The 21,483-nt window shown below is 36.1% G+C and overlaps 1 protein-coding gene across 2 annotated transcripts in view; it reads left to right on the top strand.

Annotated features, from left to right (window-relative positions):
- MYO16 (myosin XVI) overlaps nt 1–21,483 on the top strand; it is a 655,611-nt gene that overhangs the window by 413,100 nt on the left and 221,028 nt on the right. For both annotated transcript variants that reach the window (XM_011966244.1, XM_011966243.1), the window contains exon 21: nt 18,421–18,493. In XM_011966244.1, the coding sequence (XP_011821634.1) occupies nt 18,421–18,493 (73 nt within the window). The remainder of the gene's footprint in view (nt 1–18,420; nt 18,494–21,483) is intronic.

The following is a 21,483-nucleotide window of genomic DNA, read 5'->3' as shown; positions in this document are numbered from 1 at the left end:
TTTTTTTCTCAAATTATTCAACAAAGAGGTTTTTTAAAAAAAAAAAAAAAAAAAAACAGGTGAAATTTATGACTTTTTAAAAGGACTGGGTGGAATGTAGCCATACGAGCACTTAATTGTTCTTACAAAGCATAAATAGTATTTTGCAAGTAATTGAGGTCAACTGGGCAAGTTAAATCTTTGAGTTAAAACTTTGAAAATTAATCTCTTTCAAGGGAGGCAGCCGTCGGGAGCATCTCAGGTATGATGAGGGAATTTTCCATTTTGGAAAATCTCACAAGGGCATAAATACCTCATTTCCCCAGCCATGCTTCCTTATAGACACGTCTCCTTTGCTTTAGATGAAGGTTTGCCATTATTCTCTCTACCAGAAGCCTAAGGTGGAGAGTGCACCCTCCTTTTTGAGGCAGGTAGTTGGGAAATATTTTAATGAAAATAAGCAACATGATTTTTTAGAATGCATATGCCTTCCACCCTCCATGTGAAATGGAACTTGTGTAATAAGCATCACCTAACTTCACATTTAAGTATTTTCTGCCCTTTGGGACTATCCATGTCATTAACTAGATAATCTGTAGTAATTGTTAGTAGTATGGAGTGAGGTGGGATCAGAGGCTATTCATTATAAAGCAGAGACATAATAAAAGTAAGTATTTTTTGTCAACCCACATAGAATTTGCCCTTAACATTCCAGGAATCATGGTGAGAGAGAATATGCAATGTTTCTCAGTGTTCTGAGCATGAAATAAATTTAAAAACTTAATCTAAATGGTGGACTAGATGGTAGAAAAGCAGAGTAATAAGAAAACGTCTAGAAACTGCAGAGTAATAAGAAAACTTTCAGAAATTACATATTTTTACTTTTTGATAATAGTATTGGAAATTAATGTTCCCAGGAAAACATCTGACCATATGACATATTTAACACCTCATAAGTGAAGTTTTTTCTCTCTCTCTTTCTCTCTGATGTGATCTATATTTTATCAATCGCTATTAAACTTTTGGAAAAGGACAGGAGATACAATCTCATTTAACAGGACAAAAACTGGGAAAAAATGGAAACTTGCTTCTGAAGCAAGGATTGAACACAGATAAATGAATCTGATTAAAACCAAATGTGTTTTTATGTATGTTTCTACTTTTTCCCTTATATCAATCATTTTATTGAAATGATTATCAAGATTCAAACTCGTTGGTGATAATTACAAATCAAAAGGATATGTGTAAGAAAGATAAGAATCCCAAAATCTAGACAATCCATTTATTAGTAATTGAATGTTGGTATAAAATATGTTTTATTCATTACTTTATCCGTTATAATGAAAGTACTTAATTCATAATAAATGAATTTATGTTTATAATTTTCAAATGCATTATAAAATAACACTTCCTGTGCATTTGCGAGAAAATAAAAATAGACTTTTCCAGACTTTTCTTTGTCTATTTCATGCGTCCAGGCCTCTTTTATTATGTTACCTTTTTGGGAAAAACTCAGTAGTCAAGCAGAGTACAAAAGGAATCCAGGCAAGCCACCCATTTACCTACTACCTTGAATTAATACTGTTAACATTTTTCACCTTTTGCCTCAGATTTTCGTTATCATAAAAGACGTAGATGAGTACCACTAAAAGCCAAGGTCTCTTTTGTTTTCCTATATGATACATTTTTCTCTTTCCCTCCCCAGAGACAACAATATTATCAAATACATGTAATCTTCCACATTTTTTTATTTTCTCTAGCCATTGTATTTTCATAACAATATATAACATTGTGAGTAATTAAGAATTACAGAAATGCTGTCCCACAGCATATTTTATTCTGTACATCCTTTGCTAACTTCATGTGGTTTTTGAAATTTAGCTATGTTGATACCTCGAGACCTAGTTTATTCTTTTTAACTGCTGCACTACCTGTGGATGAAGAAATCTCAGTATACTCATCTATTTCACTGTTGATGGACACTGAAGTCTCTCTTCATTTTTTTCTCAGTTGCAAGCAGTGCTGTATCCTCATACTTGTCTCTTGAGATATATGTTTAGAATTTTCCCTGAGGTGTATATTTAGTGGCAGAATTGCAAGGAGAGCGATTATTTGCATTTTCTTGATTGCAAGCAAAGTCGACATCTTCTGGCAAAGCAAGTTGTGCCCTGCACCCTGATGCATGCCCACGGATGTTCACTGGGCTTTATGCAGTCATATACCATGCTCCAGCTTTAGGCCTTACTGTAGACATTCTGTTCCTATCACAAGGTCATCTTACATTTTTTAAAAAACACCTTTAGATTTTCAGCACAGCAAGAAAATTATTGTGTATGTAAAGAGTTGATAAAGTTTTTATTTTTAATTAAATATTCGATGATCCCTTCCCTGTTTATTAGCAATGTTTCTTTACCCCCTCTAGATTTTTAATCTCTTTTACTAAAACCGTATCAATGATATATTGCTTTAATTACTTTTTGTAAGTTCTGTTTTTCTTATGTGTTTTTGTTATTTTGGAGTCTTTATTTTCACATATTAATTTTATAATCAGTTTGACTCTATCCATAAAATAATTCTTCTGGAATGTGGACTAGAAATTAATTTATAGATTAATATGGGAAAAATTACACTGTTTAGGCTATTGATTTTTTTCTTCCACAAATATATTTCAACATTTATTATTGTATTCCTTAAATAATATTTGATTTTTTTCTGTCAATTTTATGCACACCTTTATTTCTTTTTCTATGAATTTTTTTTTGTGTGGCTATAATGAATTCTATTCTATTATGTATTAATTTATTGGAATACTGAACCTTGAGTTTCTTATGTTGATCTTATATGTAGAAATCCTGCCGGCTTTTCTTATTAGTTCTAATAAATTTCCTGTGTAATGGCTTACTACTTTCTTATGTAAATGATCATAATTATCTTTTTTTCTTTATGTATCTTACCTCTTCTTATTTTATCACATTGGCTAGCACTGCCAATACTTGTGGAAAATTTGTGATGATAATGGATCTTATTGTTTAGTTTCCAAAATAATGGCAACTGAATATTTGTCATTAAGTACTACATTTGTAAATAACCTCTGCCTAGTGTTTTCAATCATGAATGGATACAAATATTTTCTAATGGTTTATTTATTAGGAAGATCATAACAATTTCCTTCTTTTCTTTGTTCATGTTATAAACTGCATTCATGTTTATTTTTTGACATTGAATCATTCTTCATTTATACTGCAAACCCTGTTTGCTCATGATATACTACATTCTACTTTCTAGTCTTTATTTATGTTTGTATTCATTTTCATTATTGAGATGAGATTCTTGTTTTTCTTCTTATGCAATCTTTTGCTATTAAATGTACATTAAAAAGTAGGTTGGTTAGCTTTCTCTTTTCTTTCTCTCTCTGTTTTTTCTCTCTAAAACAGTTTGTACTGAATGAAGATCATATACTCCTTTAATGTCTGGTGAAATCTCCCTAAAATCTTCTGAGCATTTGAAAGGAGAGTTGTCTTTTGGGTACTGATTATTTTACAATGTATATTATAGTTGCAGATTATTTTCTTTCTTTTTTGAGTCACATGTTTTTTCTGGAATTTTGTCCACTTTGATACTTTTAATTTATTCACCAGCTAAATCATAACTAGCTTTGTTTAGTAATCTTTTAATCTCTATTTCAACTGTAGTTTGATATTTACATTCCTGATACTGTTTGATTATGCATTGTCCCCAACATCATTGATAATTCTTGCTCAAGAATCTGCCTCTATGAATTATTTTCAAGAATCATATTTTTGTTTTGTTGTCATTTTCACTTCTATGTTATTTTGTTTAATTTCTGAAGTTTCAAAAATATATTTTCTGTAGTTTTATTATATCCTTCTTTTTCTTTTCTTTAAATTTTGACTTTTTGGGTGATTTTTTTCCTGAATTCATGAGCTGAATATTTATTTCATAGTTTCCAATGATTTTTTTTTTACCCTGAGTCTATAAATTATCATCTCCTAAATACCTCTTAGTGTATTCCAGAAGTTTTATCTGTAGTGCTGCCTTTGTTGTTTAGTTCTAATATTTTGTCTTTATGTTCTTTCAGAGATAAAATAAAAATCAGTTTGTCAGAAAAATACATTTAACACACCATGTTTTTCCCTTCTTCATCCAAACTGGGGATTTTTTTTTTTTTAAACCATTAAATAATGAGATTTCTTTGATTCTTATGAATATAGTATGAGTGACTTCTATTTCTGTGTAGACTTATTTAAATCACGTTGCTTATTACCATGACAACCCAAACTATACAATTTAGCAAATATCTGAGACAAACCTGCTTTCTAAATAATCCCCCTTCTGCTCCATTTCCTTACCAAAATACCCATATGTATAATGATTTCCTAAAGAGCTAAAAACCTTTTCTCTGCAATTGTGCATTTGTTTTTTCATTACTTTGTGAGACCATTTTTATTTTCAAATAGAAGAATCTAGAGAAATAAAAAAGTATTGGGGTTTTACCAAAGTATCATACAGATTATAATACTTAAAAATAATTTAAATTATCAGATAATAAGTACAACATAATGGTTAAAATTTTACCACTCATTATTTTTGAAAAAGTATGCTGTAGACAAAATAGTGGTTAAATTTAAATATTAATCATGATATCTATGATAAATTGCTTCAAGAATAGTGCAGCTTATTGACCCAATAAAGAACTATGTATTTTGTGTTAAGTACATGTTTTCAGGAGATGGAGGGGAAAATTGGTATCAGATCTAGGAGAATATGTCATTTTTAATATTAAACAGTAGTTTTTTTTTCTTTCTGTTAATGACTAATAGGTTATTTACAAATATTGAGAGCCACATAGTTTTAATAATAAAATGTATATGAAATACAATGATTTAAAAGGCCAATAAAATCCTTTTAGTGTTTTGTTTTGCTAGCTGTTCTTGAGCCAAGAGTGCAGAGGCTAAAGCTTGTATATTTTATATAAAAGAAAAAATTCATTGCACTGTTAGCTATTCCTGCTCTCTCGTTTCATTTCTAACAGGGGAAATGCATTTGGCCTCTTTTCAACCCCTGATAACTGTCCTGCTCAATAGAGTTAGCCGAATCTTTGTTTATTATGCTCTCTGTGCCTGTCATTTGAGCATAGTGGCAGTTCTGCCAGAATAAATAGCACTGCAGTGCCGTACAGAAAGGAGAGCAGAATGTCCCTTTTTGGCTCTCCGTGACCCTGTCTGTCCCTGAAAAAAACACCAGGAAGGAAATGTCACTACCACTAGTTAAATATCGTTTGCCTTTTTCGAATGTAATTTTCTAATTAAGGAGGATGTGCTTTGCAACTAAAGGACGTTTTCAGCTTTTGTCAGTCTCAAACTTTGAACTATTCTCTCTTCACATACTGTCTAGTGGAAAATACATTTTCCAAGCCTGCCGTCTTTATGTGTGCAGGTGTGAGAAGTTGTGAAGGTACGATTATTGTGGTTATTATTTTTTGTATATTACCTGTAAGTGAGACAGGCTTGGAGCTGCTGATTATTACAGTTTACATTGACATTAGCTATGAGGTTGGCATTCTTGTCTCCCTTTTACAGATAAAGAAACTGGAACTCAGAGAGGTTAAGTAAATGGCCCAAGTCACACAGCCAGGAAATGGTGGGCTTGGGATACGAACCGTGGTATGCGAGACTTAAAAGCCTGAGTTTTTGCAAAAATGCCTCCCACCTTGATGACCATCAAAACAGTGAGAAAAAAGATTAGTTTTAAAGCTTAAATGTTTTCTAAATAACCCTTTAAAATATAGGTAATTTCTTTATTTCAAATGAAATTATAATGAGAGTTAAATCTATGTGAATATGGACATGCCTCCACAGGCGAGGCTATCCTCTATTCCTTTCTATCTGGATCTCCAGAATGCAGCACAGTGCTTTCCCAGTCAAGGTGCTCAATATGTATTTATTGCAATGATGAATGAACTAATACAGTAATTAAAGCCTAGCTTAAAGGCCAGTATCAAGAGAAGCGTCATGTGGTACATTGCAAAAAAGTGATCCCAATTTTTGTTAGTCTCTGCATCCATGCCCTGTACAATGTAATCAAATGTACAATTGATGCTTCTCTTGTAAGAGGTTAATTCTGTTTCCTTTCCCTTTGAATTCGAGCTGGCCTTGTGACTTGCTTTAGTCAACAGAATGCAGCAGAAATGATGGTGTGCCAACTCCGAAGCCTTGCATGATTCTGCTCCCTCTGATCCCTGTCACTGCCATGTGAGTAAGGCCAGGCTGGCCTGCTGGAAGATGAGACAGATACTCCTGTTGCTCCAGCCTTCAGCCGGCCAATTGTGGGGCTGATGGGTTAGGTCATCCTGAACCTGCTAACGTCTGCCAGGCGGCCCAAGGTGACACACACGAGTATGAACAATAATAACTACTTGCTGTTTTAAGTCACTCAGTTTTGTGGTGCTTGGTTATCTAGAAACATCGACTTGCTACAAGTCTCTAATTCAATGTTCATAGCTGTTACTTGGAACCACACATTTTTTGTATGTACATTTGAAGGTCATTACTGAAAAGACAGCTCTCCATTTCATGAGTGATTTGGGAGATTCTGAGATTATCTGCCTTCCCGGTGTTTTCAAACTCTTTGGTCTGTCATCTTCTGGGCCATTAAAATCCCAAACCTTCAGGTAATGAAGACTGTTGATTTTTAGTACTTGTACTAGATTGCGGAAAGATCCAGAAGTGCTTTGTAAAACACTTAGTAGCCAGAAGCCCCTGGAGGAAATGAAATGAAGAGATGGAAATAGAAGGATACAAAGTAGCAAATATGTAGGATGAACAAGTAAAAGGATTAATATAGGACGTGAGGACTATGGTTAATACCAGTGTGTTGTATTCAGGATTTTTGCTCAATGAGTAGAATATACCTGCTTTTGCCATGAGGTAGGGGTGTGGATAACTATGTGTGGTGATGGACATGTTAATTAGTTCCACTCTAATAACCACTTACTATATATGTGTATCTCATAGCATCATATTGTCTACTTTAACATATACAATACAATTTATTTTTTAAAGAACCAAAATAAAAAAATAAAAAAGGAGCATTTGGGCTGGAAGATAATTAAGGGAGAAAAGGAACTCTATTAATAAAAGCATGATAAGTTTAAAAAAAAAAAAAGTGAACAGCACTTTTTACTGTAGCCCTTAGCTACAGGGTTGAAATGGTATGCAGCGTGTAAATTTTGTCTACATGCATATACAGTAATTTTATCTTTTAACTGGGTTTTAATTTTTTAAAGGGTAATAGGAAGCAAAAGATCTGGATTCCTATTCTGAGCCTGCTACTTAACATTAATGAAATCTTTAGTTAAACATTTATGTCTTGTGAATCTTAATTTTCTTCATCCCTAAAATTGTGATAATCACATCCCATCTGCCTACAGATGGAGGTTTAGCCTACATCTCTCTTTGGCTTGTTTTTGATCTTAAGACCTATGAGTCTATAATTCCTAGTTAGGATAAGTTTGAAATTGTCAGTAACACCCAAATAGCCTATGCTCTTAAAATACATTTTGGATACATCAGACCAATCCATACATTATAGCACTCCAAGACACAGTCAGTTTTCTGATTGGGATGGCTAAAATTGGAATGATTTAGTGCCACACTGTCTTTCATTTTTAATTAAAAAAAAAACAAACCTTTTCAATTGATATCCATCTCCCAACTGCCAGTAATATTTGAACTTTTTATTGATAATATGCATGCTCTCTAAGGCCAAAGACTAAATCAAAACAAGAAAGGTAGATTGTAATTCTCTAATTGGTTTGAAGTACAAAATAAATATACCATGTAAAGTAAAATCAAAATTATATTTCTGGAAACAAATACCATCTGTACCATTGATTTCATCTCTCTAGTCTTCTCTTTCTCTCTCCTGTCTTCCTTCTTCTCTCTTACGAATGCATTTCTCCATCTGAATCTCACGTGAGAACTGTGGGAGGAAGAAAGTGATTGGCCCCAGGACAGTGTTTCCCAGAGAACATTCTGTGGGATATTCATTCAAGATTTCTATGAAACAAATTTTAAAATTCAAGAAAGGGAGTGCCTCTGGTCCGAAAGAAAGTTGTACATTCTCTTGAAACAGCACACAGTCCAATGGACTGAAAAGCTTTGAACGTAAGATAAAGGGTAGCTAGGTTTAGTTGGCCATAGAACTCAGGACACACTTGAAAAACTCTTCAGTAGCCTATTTAAAAATATTTAGGAGCATTGGAGCCCAAAACCCCATGTGCCTTAGGAGACTGCTGCTTTCTGCCAGTGGAAGCAGGTAAGCAATTCAGTGTTACTAAAAGTGAAGATGACCTCTCCCAGCTTGTTACTCTCCAAATAGACTGAACGCTGCCTGAGGACAGGTTCCATGTCTTCCATTCTCAATTGTTAAGACTGAAGGGCACGGTGAGGCTTTACGGTACTTTCTAATTGACAGGTTGAAATTGCGAGGAAGTGCCTATAGGCTTCTCTTTCCATTTGCAAAACAGTTATGTTGAGTCCTCCCTCACCTCTCATTAGTAAAAGTTGACCCAACTACCGATAGCACTCTTAGTATACTGATTTAACATCAAGAAAAGACAAAATAGAATTAATCAGCCAGGAAAGGTTTTCACCCCTGAGAAGAGCGTTGTTTTGTGAATGCTTCTAAAATATTCACAGAGCTCAATAAGCCACCCTGAAGGCTCAGCCAGCAGCTGTACAAAGTCTTCACTCTGCTCTATCACAAAACTTTCTTTCTGAAAATGCATTCTCACTACTTTATACCATAATGAATGACCTCTGAATTGGCCTTCCCCAACCCAAATTATGCTAAAAATGCATCCAATTCCATGGATCCCGAGGTCTTAGGAGAATTGGTAGGGCCACTATTAATGGGTGAATTTTGAACGCTGCAAATCAGAAGATCACTCTTAGAAATCCTCAAACTCATGACCTGGATTAGCTTGCCTCTCCCAGGGCATCTACCTTAACAAATCCAAGTCCCGGAGAAGCACTAGAACTCCGTGGAGAGCCTGGATTCCTGCCTTTCCTGCAGTCACCATCCATATACATTTGCCATGGCTGGCTTTCTTTTGCAGGGAAGCATGTGCCTGCTAGAACTCGTTCATTCATTCACACAGGGGATTCAGACATAGGGAAAACTCTCTTTTCGATGGTTGGTAATCATACGTTTTCACTGACAATCACAGAAATCTTCCACCCCACCTATCCGGATTACTCCTGCTGGGGTCCCAACTTTGTCTCTCTCTTCCTGAATTGCTGGCCTGTAAACCAGACCCATGTACTTGGATTTCGTGCTTTTTGAGTTTCCTTATAATATTCTTGAGCACTCCTTGACAGACCTTGGTCATATCCTCTGACTCACCATCTTCTCTGTGACCCTCAGGTTTGTCAAAAACCAAAACATAAACTTCAGATACACCTTAGGGCTCAGTCTCCTTTCAAGTCTATCTGTATGTCGATGTATGTGGATCCTTTTGTGGCATGAGATCTCTCCAATATCACTGGGCTAACCTGATTCCAAGTCCTGAATCCTGATGCTGAACTTTGTCCCACAGTCATCTACAAACTGACACAGACAGAAAGGAAAGGAGAAATCTCTTCTTGATATAATACTGACATTAATATTTCCTTGAAAAGACAAATAAGCTGCAGAATTCCTGCATCTTCATGTAAGTTTTCATTTTGACTTCACCATTTTACTAAAGGTAGTCCAAATACAATGATACAGACTCATTTTTTTCGAAGAATATAGATATAACCACTCTCTGTTATTGTATGGGATGCAGAATAATATAGTTGGTCACTGACTTTGAGATAGCAAGTACAAACCACATGTAGCAGACAGCTGAGTTGACTTCATGTGCTGCTGTTGCTTGGGTTTTTAAAAGCTTTTATTCATGCTGTGCTTCTTTAGTTAATGTACATGGTCAGGAAATCCATCCCTCCTTGACAACATACCTCAGCAACAAGCAGCCTCCCTCTAGTTTGTCTCACGGACTCACATCCACATAATTGCTTGAACACAAGGAACTATTTATCATTTTTGTTGGAGGGAGTAAAGTCATTATCCTGAAGATAGCCCCAAGAAGTGGATCTCCACTTTGACAGAGCAGCGTGTAGCTGACGAAGGCATCAGCAGACATAGGGAGGAGACCAGATATAACTCTTAACCATCAGTGAAAATACTAGTGGGAGAAATACTGTGGTCAGTGTATTTAACTTCATGAAGAATGTATTTTCAGTTCTTCCTTAAGTTCTGGGTCACTCAAACATCTTGCTGGTAATTTGCTTCCCTGCTGCTAATCTTTCTACTAATAAATGATGCTTGAGCCTCTTGTAGTAGCCAGAGCCAACCATAATAATTTCACTATTATAACATCATATTTGATTTGGCAGTGCCAAAATAAATCTGCATTTAAGTGCTCCTCATTTAACAAATATTTACCTAATAATCTCTATCACAGTGCATAGTTGTGATCCAAGTGAGCATAAATTTTGTTTGTTTTTTTACTGTTTTATTGAGATATGTGTTAGTCTGTTTTCGCTTTGCCAGTAAAGACATACTCGAGACTGGGTAATTTATAAAGAAAAAGAGGTTTAATGGACTCACAGTGCCACATGGCTAGGGAGGCCTCACAATCATGGTGGGAGGTGAAGGAGGAGCAGAGGCACGTCTTACATGGGGGTAGGCAAGAGAGCATGTGCAAAAGGATCTGCCCTTTATAGAACCATCAGATCTCATGAGACTTATTCACTTATTCATGAGATTGTCATGAGAAAAACCTGTCCCCGTGCTTCAGTCACCTCCCAGGGAGTCCCTCCCATGACACATGGGGATAATGGGAGCTACAATTCAAGATGAGATTTGGGTAGGAACACAGCCAAACCATATCAAGGTAGAACATAGCTAAAGAGCATGTTATGTGTACGGTTCAGTATATTTTTACACATGTAACATAACATGTAATCTCTATAAAGACTAAGATGTAGTCCGGACGTGGTGGCTCATGCCTATTATCCCAACACTTTGGGAGGCCGAGGCTGGTGGATCACGAGGTCAGGAGTTTGACACTAGCCCGGCCAACATAGTGAAACCCCGTCTCCACTTAAAAAACAAGAAAATCAGCCAGGCATGGTGGTGCGTGCCTGTAGTCCCAGCTGCTAGGGAGTCTGAGGCAAGAGAATTGCTTGAACACAGGAGGCAGAGGTTGCAGTGAGCTAAAATTATGCCACTGCACTCCAGCCTGGGCCACAGAACAAGACTCCGTCTCAAAAAAAAAAAAAAAAAAAAGACGTAGAATCAACCCAGCACTCCAGAGGGCTCCTCCATGCACTTTTCAAATGTCTGTCTCTTTTTGCTTAATGTTTCCTATGTGAGACGCACATCTGAAATTGAGTATAGTGGTAATTCATTCTTATTGTATTCCTGTATAATATTATTTTGTAAAAACATATCTGGACATACCTCTGCATATGATTCGGTTTTGTATTTTACTATTGATGGACACTTGTGTTGTTTCCAGTTTTGACCATTAGAAATAAAGCAACTGCAGCCGGGTGCAGTGGCTCACACATGTAATCCCAGCACTTTGGGAGGCCAAGGCAGGTGCATTTCTTGAGGCCAGGAGTTCAAGACCACCCTGGCCAACATGGTAAAACCCCGACTCTTGTAAAAATACAAAAAGCTGGCTGCAATGGCACGCACCTGTAATCCCAGCTACTTGGGAGGCTGAGGCAGGAGAATCGCTTGAATCTGGGACCGAGGTTGTAGTGAGCCGAGACTGCACCACTGCACTCCAGCCTGGGTGACAGAGGAAGACTGTTTCAAAAAAACAAAACAAAACAGAAACAAAACAGCCTGAACATTCTTGTGCATACGCTAGGGTGAACATACGTACTTGTTCTCCAGGCTACAAGCCCACGAGTGGAATTTCTGGGTCACTCAGTAGTCATGTGTTCAGCTTTGGTAGATGAAGTCAAAGCATTTTCCAAAGTTCAGTTTCAAGCTACCAGCAGCCATGTATGCAGGTTCCTGATGCTCCACATCCCATAAGTACGGTTTTATTTCTGGCTCTTTTTTGGACACAAACTATTTTGTGATAACTATTTATCCGTGTTTCTATCTGTGCTTCATAACCATGCTTTTTCATGATTACAGAATACCTGTGGACTACTGGTGTCTTACTTAGTCTACTATTATTCTGAAATGAGAGTTGTTTGAGAGTAGAGATATGAGTCAACATAAATATTATTTATTGTTTTTGAAAGGTAATTAAATTGTGTTGTAGGTTGACTTGATTCTTGTTTCTAAAGATGCTTTTTGTAACAAAACAGACATATATGTCATTGTTATAAATGCAGCATATAATACATAAAAACACAAATTTATTAAGATACTAAGTATTTGGCTGGACACGGTGGCTCATGCCTGCAATCCCGGCACTTTTGGAGGCCGAGACAGGTGGATCACCTGAGATCGGGACCCGCCTGACCAACATGGAGAAACCGTCTCTACTAAAAATACAAAATTAGCCGGGCATGGTGGTGCATGCTTGTAATCCCAGCTACTCAGAAGGCTGAGGCAGGAGAATCACTTGAACCCAGGAGCAGAGGTTGTGATGAGCTAAAATAATGCTATTGCGCTCAAGCCTGGGCAACAAGAGCGAAACTCCATCTCAAAAAAAAAAAAAAAGAAAAAGAAAAAAGATACTAAGTATTCATGCTTTAAAGTGTGAGTGTGGCGTTCACTACTATGAAGGATATAAGTGATCTGTTACTATGTCTATTCTTATCACTATTACAGTTATTGATGAACTGCTCACTTTCTTATCCCAAGTGCAGGCAGTGCCCTTCCTCTTTCTAAGGAGAGCAGAATTAGACTCGGGTGTAAGACCAGCAATTGGAAATAGTTTTCTGCAGTGCTTCATAGACCTTACAGGCACAGGCCCTACAGCTAGATGGCCAAGTTCAAACGCTTGGTCTCTCTAATACTCATCTCTGTTTTGAGGCAGCTTCACCATTCTGTATCTCAGTATCTGCTAGGATTAAATGAAGAGAGGCATTTTTAAATGCTCTTAACAGTGCTTCGTGCACAGGACTCCTGTGTTCACCTGCATCCCAGATTTTCTCGAAGTCTAGTTACTGCAGTCTTCCTTGCAAGGGGTCCACAGTTCTGTACTTCCTAACATATATTTCTGTGGGGAAAGGTGCAGGGAATGACTGTATCTAGGAGGATGCTAGTTTGTACCTACCATAAAGGATAGAGAAGGCCAGAGGGCCTCTGTTTACTCCCAGCTTCTAGCTCAACTGTCAGAATTGCAAAGGCTTTCCATAATTTCTGGCATGGTTGCAGAAAGTGAGAAGTCTCAGGTACTTTCTTCAAAGAATAAAAGAGAGGAACCCCCAAAAGTATGCAATCCTACAGTCCTACTTCTTCGCCCCAAGTTTCTCTCATAGACTGAAAAATACCCTGAGAGGTTGAAAGAAGGTAAGATGTAAGCAGGGCTCACCTCCACAGCGAGGCATCATGCCAACTAAGGAAAACAGAACTTATTGTAAATGAATAAATCAGCATATTGACAGTGCAGTTGATGAATGCCCGGTGTCTCCAGGGACTTTCCAGCACTAGCCTCTATGTACGTGCAGCTGATCCCAAGGGCAGTAGGTCTGGACAAGATTACTCACGTCTGGAATGTGTTTATATTTAATTCTTGCCCCATCTGGGGTCCTACTGGTCTAAGTCAGTCTAAGGGTTTTTGTGCCAAGTAGGGTTAAGCTACTTCCTAAACTGACTACTTGGATAACTCTCTAGGGAATCTCCTTGCCTGAGGATAATTGAGGACAAAAGCTGCCTTGTACACACCATCAGATTGTTCTGCTCAGATGAAGTGAGTTTGCCCATGTTCTAAGATAAACATTCTCTTTAATTCAGTCCTTTCTCCACCCTATACCTATCTACATGAAAGGTAGAATGAAAACCAGACTGATGTCTTGGCGTTTAATATTTTGTCTGATGTAAAGGGTGTTGCATTTTACTAATATGTCAATGCAAGCTGACAGTTTTGTTAACTATCAGGAAAGCTCTCGGGAGAATTCTAAGGCAGAATTTGAACTGAAACAGATCATCTAATTCGTATGTTAATTTTGCCTATAGGATTGAGTCTTGGCTGGATCACATGACCTCTGTGCTCCCCCTTGTCAGAAATTGAATGTTAAGTTAAATGCCTGTGGAATAGGAGTCAAATATCAATAAGGGAAAGGACAGCCATGCGGACTGCTATGTAGTATGGGCATTTTGCTGGCTAAAAGTTTTTATTACTATCCTGCCAAGGTTGCTGTTGCAGTAACAGACACATATTTCAGTCATAAATGATGAAATAAATTATTTTAAATGAACATGTTATGCGTCTCAGTAATTGCAGAAGTAGTCCTTCAAATGCTTTAAACTTGCATTTAATTTTTCTCCTGACAATGGAATTTTCTTTTTTTAAAAACCAAGTATGTTTAGAGTCGGTATCTGTGAAATGTGAAAAAAAAATCATTTAAGATAATTTAAGAGGAATACCCTTCCAATCAAATGTATGCCACTCTAAATTATTAATTAATCATTCACTTTCCCCAATGTGAACCCATCCTGTAATGATTTTGCCCACCCACACATGCCACAGTGGCCAAATTTCTCTTCTCTGTGTGTGGATGCAATTTGCCATCCTTGTAAGGGAGGCAGGTATGTATGAAGCAACATGGTGTCACTGGTATCTGTTGCTCTTTTCCCTAAATTCTATCAAAACAATATGCCATGATCATAGGGTCTCTTCTGCCAAGGTCAACTGGGAAGCAAGGAGGGTAATCAAACCTGAGAGCCTGACATAGGGACTCTGATGTCAGTGAACGGAGGCGCCCATGCTTGGGACCAGCACCCGGCCTTCAGGGGAGAGGCCCCAGTGCTTTTTCTCCTGACTCCTTAAGTTGTCCCTGCCTTGGCAGCATCTCTTATTACAGGCAAAACCAGACACTTTTCTCCTACCCACCGGGTCTGTAGTTTCCCCTCTCTGCCCTTAGGGATATTGGTGCCACTTTTCTCTACAAAATTAGAAAATGCCCAAATATAGTTTTTAAATAATGTTAAAGATAAATATTCTTATAATACTCAGTATAGAACATTTAGGAAATTAAGAAATCACCTCCAGGTCTACCAGCTTATTACATGTACTGTTAACATAGACTTTATTTTTTCTGTGTCTTAAGTTTATTTTTTAACATAGTTCAAATTATACTTTAAGTATACTAAAGGTATACATTTTGTTTCTGGCTTTTGTTTTGGGATTAATGTTGTTCATGAACATTTCCTGTGTTTTCATATTACCTTTATATACACATCAATGAAATATTTGCTGGTTATAAAAATAGATGTTTCAATATAGAAACCTTAGAAAATTGAGAATAGTTAAAAGAAGTAAACAAAGCAATATCTCCATTTCCTTTTTCAAGTCTTGTTCTATTTCTTTCCAGGCCTTCTGGATATATAATTGGGGTTATTATTTATACAGAATTTATTTATTGCTTTCTTAATTTATCATAGGGTCCATACTATTTAATTAATTGTGTTTTCAGTCTGGGATATAAATAAATATTTCTTTTTGTAGTTGTAGTAATTAAGATAACAATGAACATCCTTGTTTATAAGTCTTCAAAAGCATTTCTGAAAATCTTGGAATAGGTTCCCATATATGGAAGTACTGGTTCAAATGATATGAATATTGCAAACTTTATAACTAAATTGTTTTTGAGGAAGCCTCTACCAATTTAAACTATCAGAAAAACTATATAGGAAAATATCTTTCTCATTCTAATTTTTTCAAATTGTATTTCTTTGTAATTTTAATAAGATTGATACTTAAATTTTTTTTTTTTAAAGAGGTAGCTTTTTGGAAACTCTATATAACAGCTATTTGTTTTAGGACTTCGTATCATCTCTAATTCTAGCAGTGATCTAGGTGGACAAATTTTACTTGATCTCCTATTTATATACACGATGAAACTCCAGTTCAAAATATTTAAGTAACTTGTCTAAAGTTAACCAACCAAAAAGTATTTAAACCTACCCCAAGACTGAACATCTCCAAAGTCTGACAAACTTTATCACCAAACTGCTTTAAGAAAAATGATGCAGCGCATCACACAGACAACGCACACACACACACACACACAGCAAACCACACCCCACTACACACCCAACACACACACACACCCCAAACCACACCCCCACACTACACACTCAGCACACACACACACCAAACCACACCCTGCTACACACCCAACACACACACACAGACACACACACATGACCAAAACAAACAAAAAATCATCCTAAGCCTCGGCAGCATTGTTAGCGCTGAACGAACATCATTCCAAACATCTCTTTGTGCATATCGTAAGGCCAGCAGGATGGAGAGGAGGATGCATGGATGCTGGATGGTGAACAGAAAACTGGAGAGATGTATCAGTAAATTGAAAAGTACCGACCAAAGCGAATGACGCAATACATTTTTACATAACATTTACCTCTAACAGAAACAGTTTTATTTATATTACTTATCCTGCAAAGGAGTTTAATAGCTGAATAAGTGTTTAATAGTTGAAAAGTGTTCAATAGTTTAAAACACTTATTTTGAGTTTTCCCAAAACTGAAATCAGAATAAACAATCGCATTTGTTTTCTTATACCATTTTAATTTCTTGTTCCAGCATTTAATCCATGTAGAGTTTATTTGGACACACTATGAGTTATAAAGCTATTTTTATTCTTTCTTCTTATAAACTAAGTCAATTAGGAAAATATATTGAATGATTTCTTTTTTTCTCTCCTTGCATTATATTCTTTAACATGTGAAATTTGTATGAAGGCTTTTAAAAAATTTTCTCCCTCCTACTTATGAAGCTTATATTCTACCACATATAACAACAGATATTACAGGCAGGATATTATAGAATTATGACTACATTTTTAGAGAAAAAAATGGTCATTGAAGCAATGTATTATAGACCCTCATGGATTATAATTATATACTGTATGTGAAAAACAAAATACACTGCAAAGACTGAGGTGTTTGCCAATTTGGTTCTGCAGTTTGAAAAAAGCAAGGAAATCCCAGTTTAACAACCAACCAAATAATGGATATTGACCCTGTAAGCACAATAATAATAACAGAACAGTGTGCCCATTGGCAGGAAATTAGTACAGCATTTGTCCCATTCATATTATGCATCAGTGATGTGGAAGAGGTGGAGTACGTGCCCTCCCAGAAATTCCAGAATTATCTCTGGGCTTCCTTGTAAGAAGCAGGCTCATGCCAACGTCACCCATGCTACCCTTCCCTGCCTTCCCTGTGACCCTCTTCACCTGATCTCCATTGCTAGAGTGGCTGTCACTGACTTGGGCCTGTCTTACATCTTTCCTTGCTTATCAAGTGGGCTCAGACATCTGAGATTTTTATCATCGATAATTGTAGTAAATTCTGTTTCCAAGAGTGATAGTTCACATTGAATAACAAGATCAATTTATTTAAATTATCCTTCAAAAGTTCTACTTTTTTCATTCTCCTTTTATAAGAATTACTTCTGGAAGAATTTTTAAAGTGACTAAATTTGATCCATCGAAGACCATGCTTGTGACTTAACTGTGTTTTACCTTACATCACACTTGGGTGTGATGAAAAAATTCTGACTTACTGCTTGCATAGCCTGAGAAGACACAAGTACAGCTAGTGAGGACCACTTGACATGTAGGTTCAGTTCCTTAAAGGAAAAGAAGTCCAACCTAAGGAGACAGCAACAAGGACTATTTCAGATAAGCAAATATTAAATCACACACCTAGTGGTACATTTTTAATTTAAAATCAATGTGGTTTTTGGGTTTTTTGGCCTCAAATTTGTTTTTTTAAATGTTTAAGTTTAAGGGTACATGTACAGGTTTGTTACACAGGTAAACTTGCATCATGGGAGTTTGTGGTACAGATAATTAAAAGAAACTATCAACAGAGTAAATAGACAACCTACTGAATGGTAGAAAACTTTTGCAAACTATGCATTGGACAAATGTCTAATATCCAGCATCTATAAGGAATTTAAACAGATTTACAGGATGATGTGTTTTTATAAATGTGCATGTGTTTGAATCAAAGCATTAAAATAACACTTTTGGGAGACTAACTTTCAGAGTTTTTTTAATGAGACTCTAAAATAATTATTTCATATTTTTAGTCCAAATTGGCAGCAATGTGCTAAGTGTCTGGATTCTTCTGACCTGAAGAATGAGCAGAGGGTCATGAAGGAGTTTTAAGGATGCCCATTTATCCTGGTGTATTGTTTTCTTTCAGCATGCAGACATTGGATATTGGAATATTGGACATTTTTGGTTTTGAAGAGTTTCAAAAGAATGAATTTGAACAAGTAAGTAGTCTTTCTTTTAAAATTGTGTGAACTTGAATGGCTTTTTAAAACTAAGTTCTGTTTTTAATTCTGTAAGGACAGTGTAACTACTTACAAGTATGGAATTAAAATAAATAATTTACTCTCATGTTTTAAGATTAATATCTCTGGTTTATCAATATATTAATCATTTTATGTGATCTTGTAAACAACTAGCGTAGTCACACATTGAAAGCAGAATCACTTGTTTTAAAAGGCAATGCAAGATGAAGACCAGAGTTGTGCTAATGGAAATGCTGTTTCAACTAGGTCAGAGAGGAGGGAGAAAATGAGTATTTGAAATAATGCGAAGGCTTTCAAAAACCTTGACCAAACATCAGAGTGGAAGTGCTCTGTTATGCTACGTGATGTTATTTGTAGATTCATCTCCATGTGACATTCATACATAGGACTATTGGAAAATCATAAAAATACATTAGAGAGGCATGGGTTGTTTTTAATCCATCTATAATTTGGGGCATTTTGAAAGTATTAAATTATTTAGGCATCTTAATAGCACTGCATGAATAGTTTTATTAAGTATACCTAAAAACTAAGTGTTAATAAAGACAGTAGAAATACAATTCTCCTTATCAAACAGAGGGTAAAGTCAACCTGTAGGAAGGTAAACATGAAAAAATAGAGAACCAAGCTATATTATAGTACAGGAAGAATTACAACTCCATAGCATTTGGGAGGAATTTTCATAACCATGTAATTTGTTTAGCTTTATTTTCTTAACGTGGGTAGTGTGGTAGGATAAACAATTAAATAGAATGTGTTTGAGATGCAAGTCTGTGACTTTTACTAGCGTCGATTTCTTGGCCAAGATGAAGACTCTATAGTGAACTTTGGTTTTCTTGTTTGTAAAATCAGGTTAATAGACTTACAGAGTTCTGAGATTAAACATGATTCAACAGAGGTTCTCTCATACTATATATGATTAAGAAATGATGGATACCTACCCATCACTGTCGCAAATGGGAACACTTTAAAAACTTAAAAATTGGCCAGTTTTATTTTTAGAAAAACTCTGCATCATCCTGTGTTTAGATCTTAATTATGCTGACTTACCTAATCCAGGGTGAGTCAGCATGAACCACGTTCTTTACAAAACTTTCCAAAATGTCTAGTTTGAACTAGAACTATAGAGGCCATAGATCTCTTCTCCTTTCATAGTTTTCTGTGGATGAATAGAAAAGGAAAGACTTCATGTGTTTATTTTTATTGCTTATTGTGAGAAAAGTAGTGACGAACATAAGGAAGAAAGCAGTTAAGTGTGACCAGTAGAATATATGACAATATATGTGGGTCTGCAGGGTGCTTATGAAGGTGCATCTCTCAGCTCAAGGGTTTGAAGCTGTCTGGCATCAGTAGAGATTCCTTAGGTTATTATCTTAGAAAACAGGCAAGCTTTCATGTCTGCAATGAGATTCCCTGCTTTATCCATCTCCTGGTAAGCGACATATAGAAATTACAGATGGAATGATGACCTCTGAAGCCTACTAGGGGACTTGCCATACAACTGCAGCTCCACACGCAGATATAATTATCAATAGAGAGTGCTAATGACGAATATGTGCAAAACATTTAAGTTGTTTTCTTACTGAAACGTATTTATTTTACTACAATTACGTAAATCCCTTATTAGAACTTCTTTTGCTAAATATTTTTATGATTTATTTTGAAATACATTTACAGCCTGAGATTTCTATATAATAGGAATGGCATTTTTTTTTCACATCTAAAGAGTCAGTCTGTATTAAATGCCAAAAGCTACCTTTGGGCATTTATGTGTAAAAATCTCAAGAACAATTCTGGGACTTGAATTTTGAAAAAAAAATTGAAATACACACACACACATATATGTACATATACATATATATGATTTTTAATGGTTTGCTTTGCTATTGTGTACAAAAGCAGGTAGGAGTCATTTAGAAGGATAAAATTATTTACGTTGTGATGAGTGCAAATCTCATCTTATGATAAGTACAAATCTCATCATTTGACAAGTGCAAATTTGCATGTAATTTTTTTTAAGACCATTGGTTTGAGCGATACATTTTAGATTTCTGTGTTGCTAACAGAAGCTGGACTTTCTTATCTTTTATTCCACTACAAACTTGCAACAAAATGCTTAACAAATCAATGCTGTATTCAGAATCAAACCTAGAAGAATATTAGTGCTTTAATAATATGTATTTTATTCTGTTTTGAGCTTATCGACCCATCCATCAGCTCTTCACTTGAATGTCACTCCTGCAGAGTTGAAATTGTGTCTGTGCTTTGTATAGAATAGAAGTTCAATGAGCATGTTTTCAATTGAAGTTTAAAGATGAATAAACTCATAAGAAAAAAGTCTTCATAGTGGATTTCATAGTGGTTCTTCTTGTTCAGGAATAAATGTATGTATTTCTCGACAACTGTTCCTCCACAGGAAGCTTGACAATGGTTTAGAGTAAGGACACATTTGAGGAGATATTAAGAAATACTCTAAAACTTCAGCATTTCCAACCTCAGTCTCCTCTAGTAGCTCCAAAAGATTAAATGGACTCTCATCTAAAAGATGAAATACTTCAGCTCATAGGAAATTCTAATCCCATTTTCTCTGACTTCATCTTAGTCAATTCAGGCAGCTATAACAAAATACCTTAGAAGAGGTTCATTGATAAACAGCAGAAATTTATTGCTCACAGTTCTGGTGGCCAGGAAATGTAAGATCAAGACGCCAGTGGACTTGGTGTCTGGTGAGGGCTCTCTGCTTCATAGATGCTGCCTTCTTGCCACATCCACTCATGACGGAGGATCAAGGCAGCTCTCTGGGGCTTCTTTTATTAAGGGGACTAATCTCACTCGGGATGGTGGCACCATTATGACCTAAATCACCTCCAAAAGGCCCCACCTTCTAATCCCGTCACTTTGGGGAATTATGGAGGAACACATTCAGACCATAGCAGAATTAGCAAATC

Source organism: Mandrillus leucophaeus, unplaced genomic scaffold (assembly GCF_000951045.1).
Source record: "Mandrillus leucophaeus isolate KB7577 unplaced genomic scaffold, Mleu.le_1.0 Scaffold750, whole genome shotgun sequence".
NCBI lineage: Eukaryota > Metazoa > Chordata > Mammalia > Primates > Cercopithecidae > Mandrillus > Mandrillus leucophaeus.
Note: the sequence above shows the minus strand (reverse complement) of the source record. Positions and strands in the feature narration are given on the sequence as shown.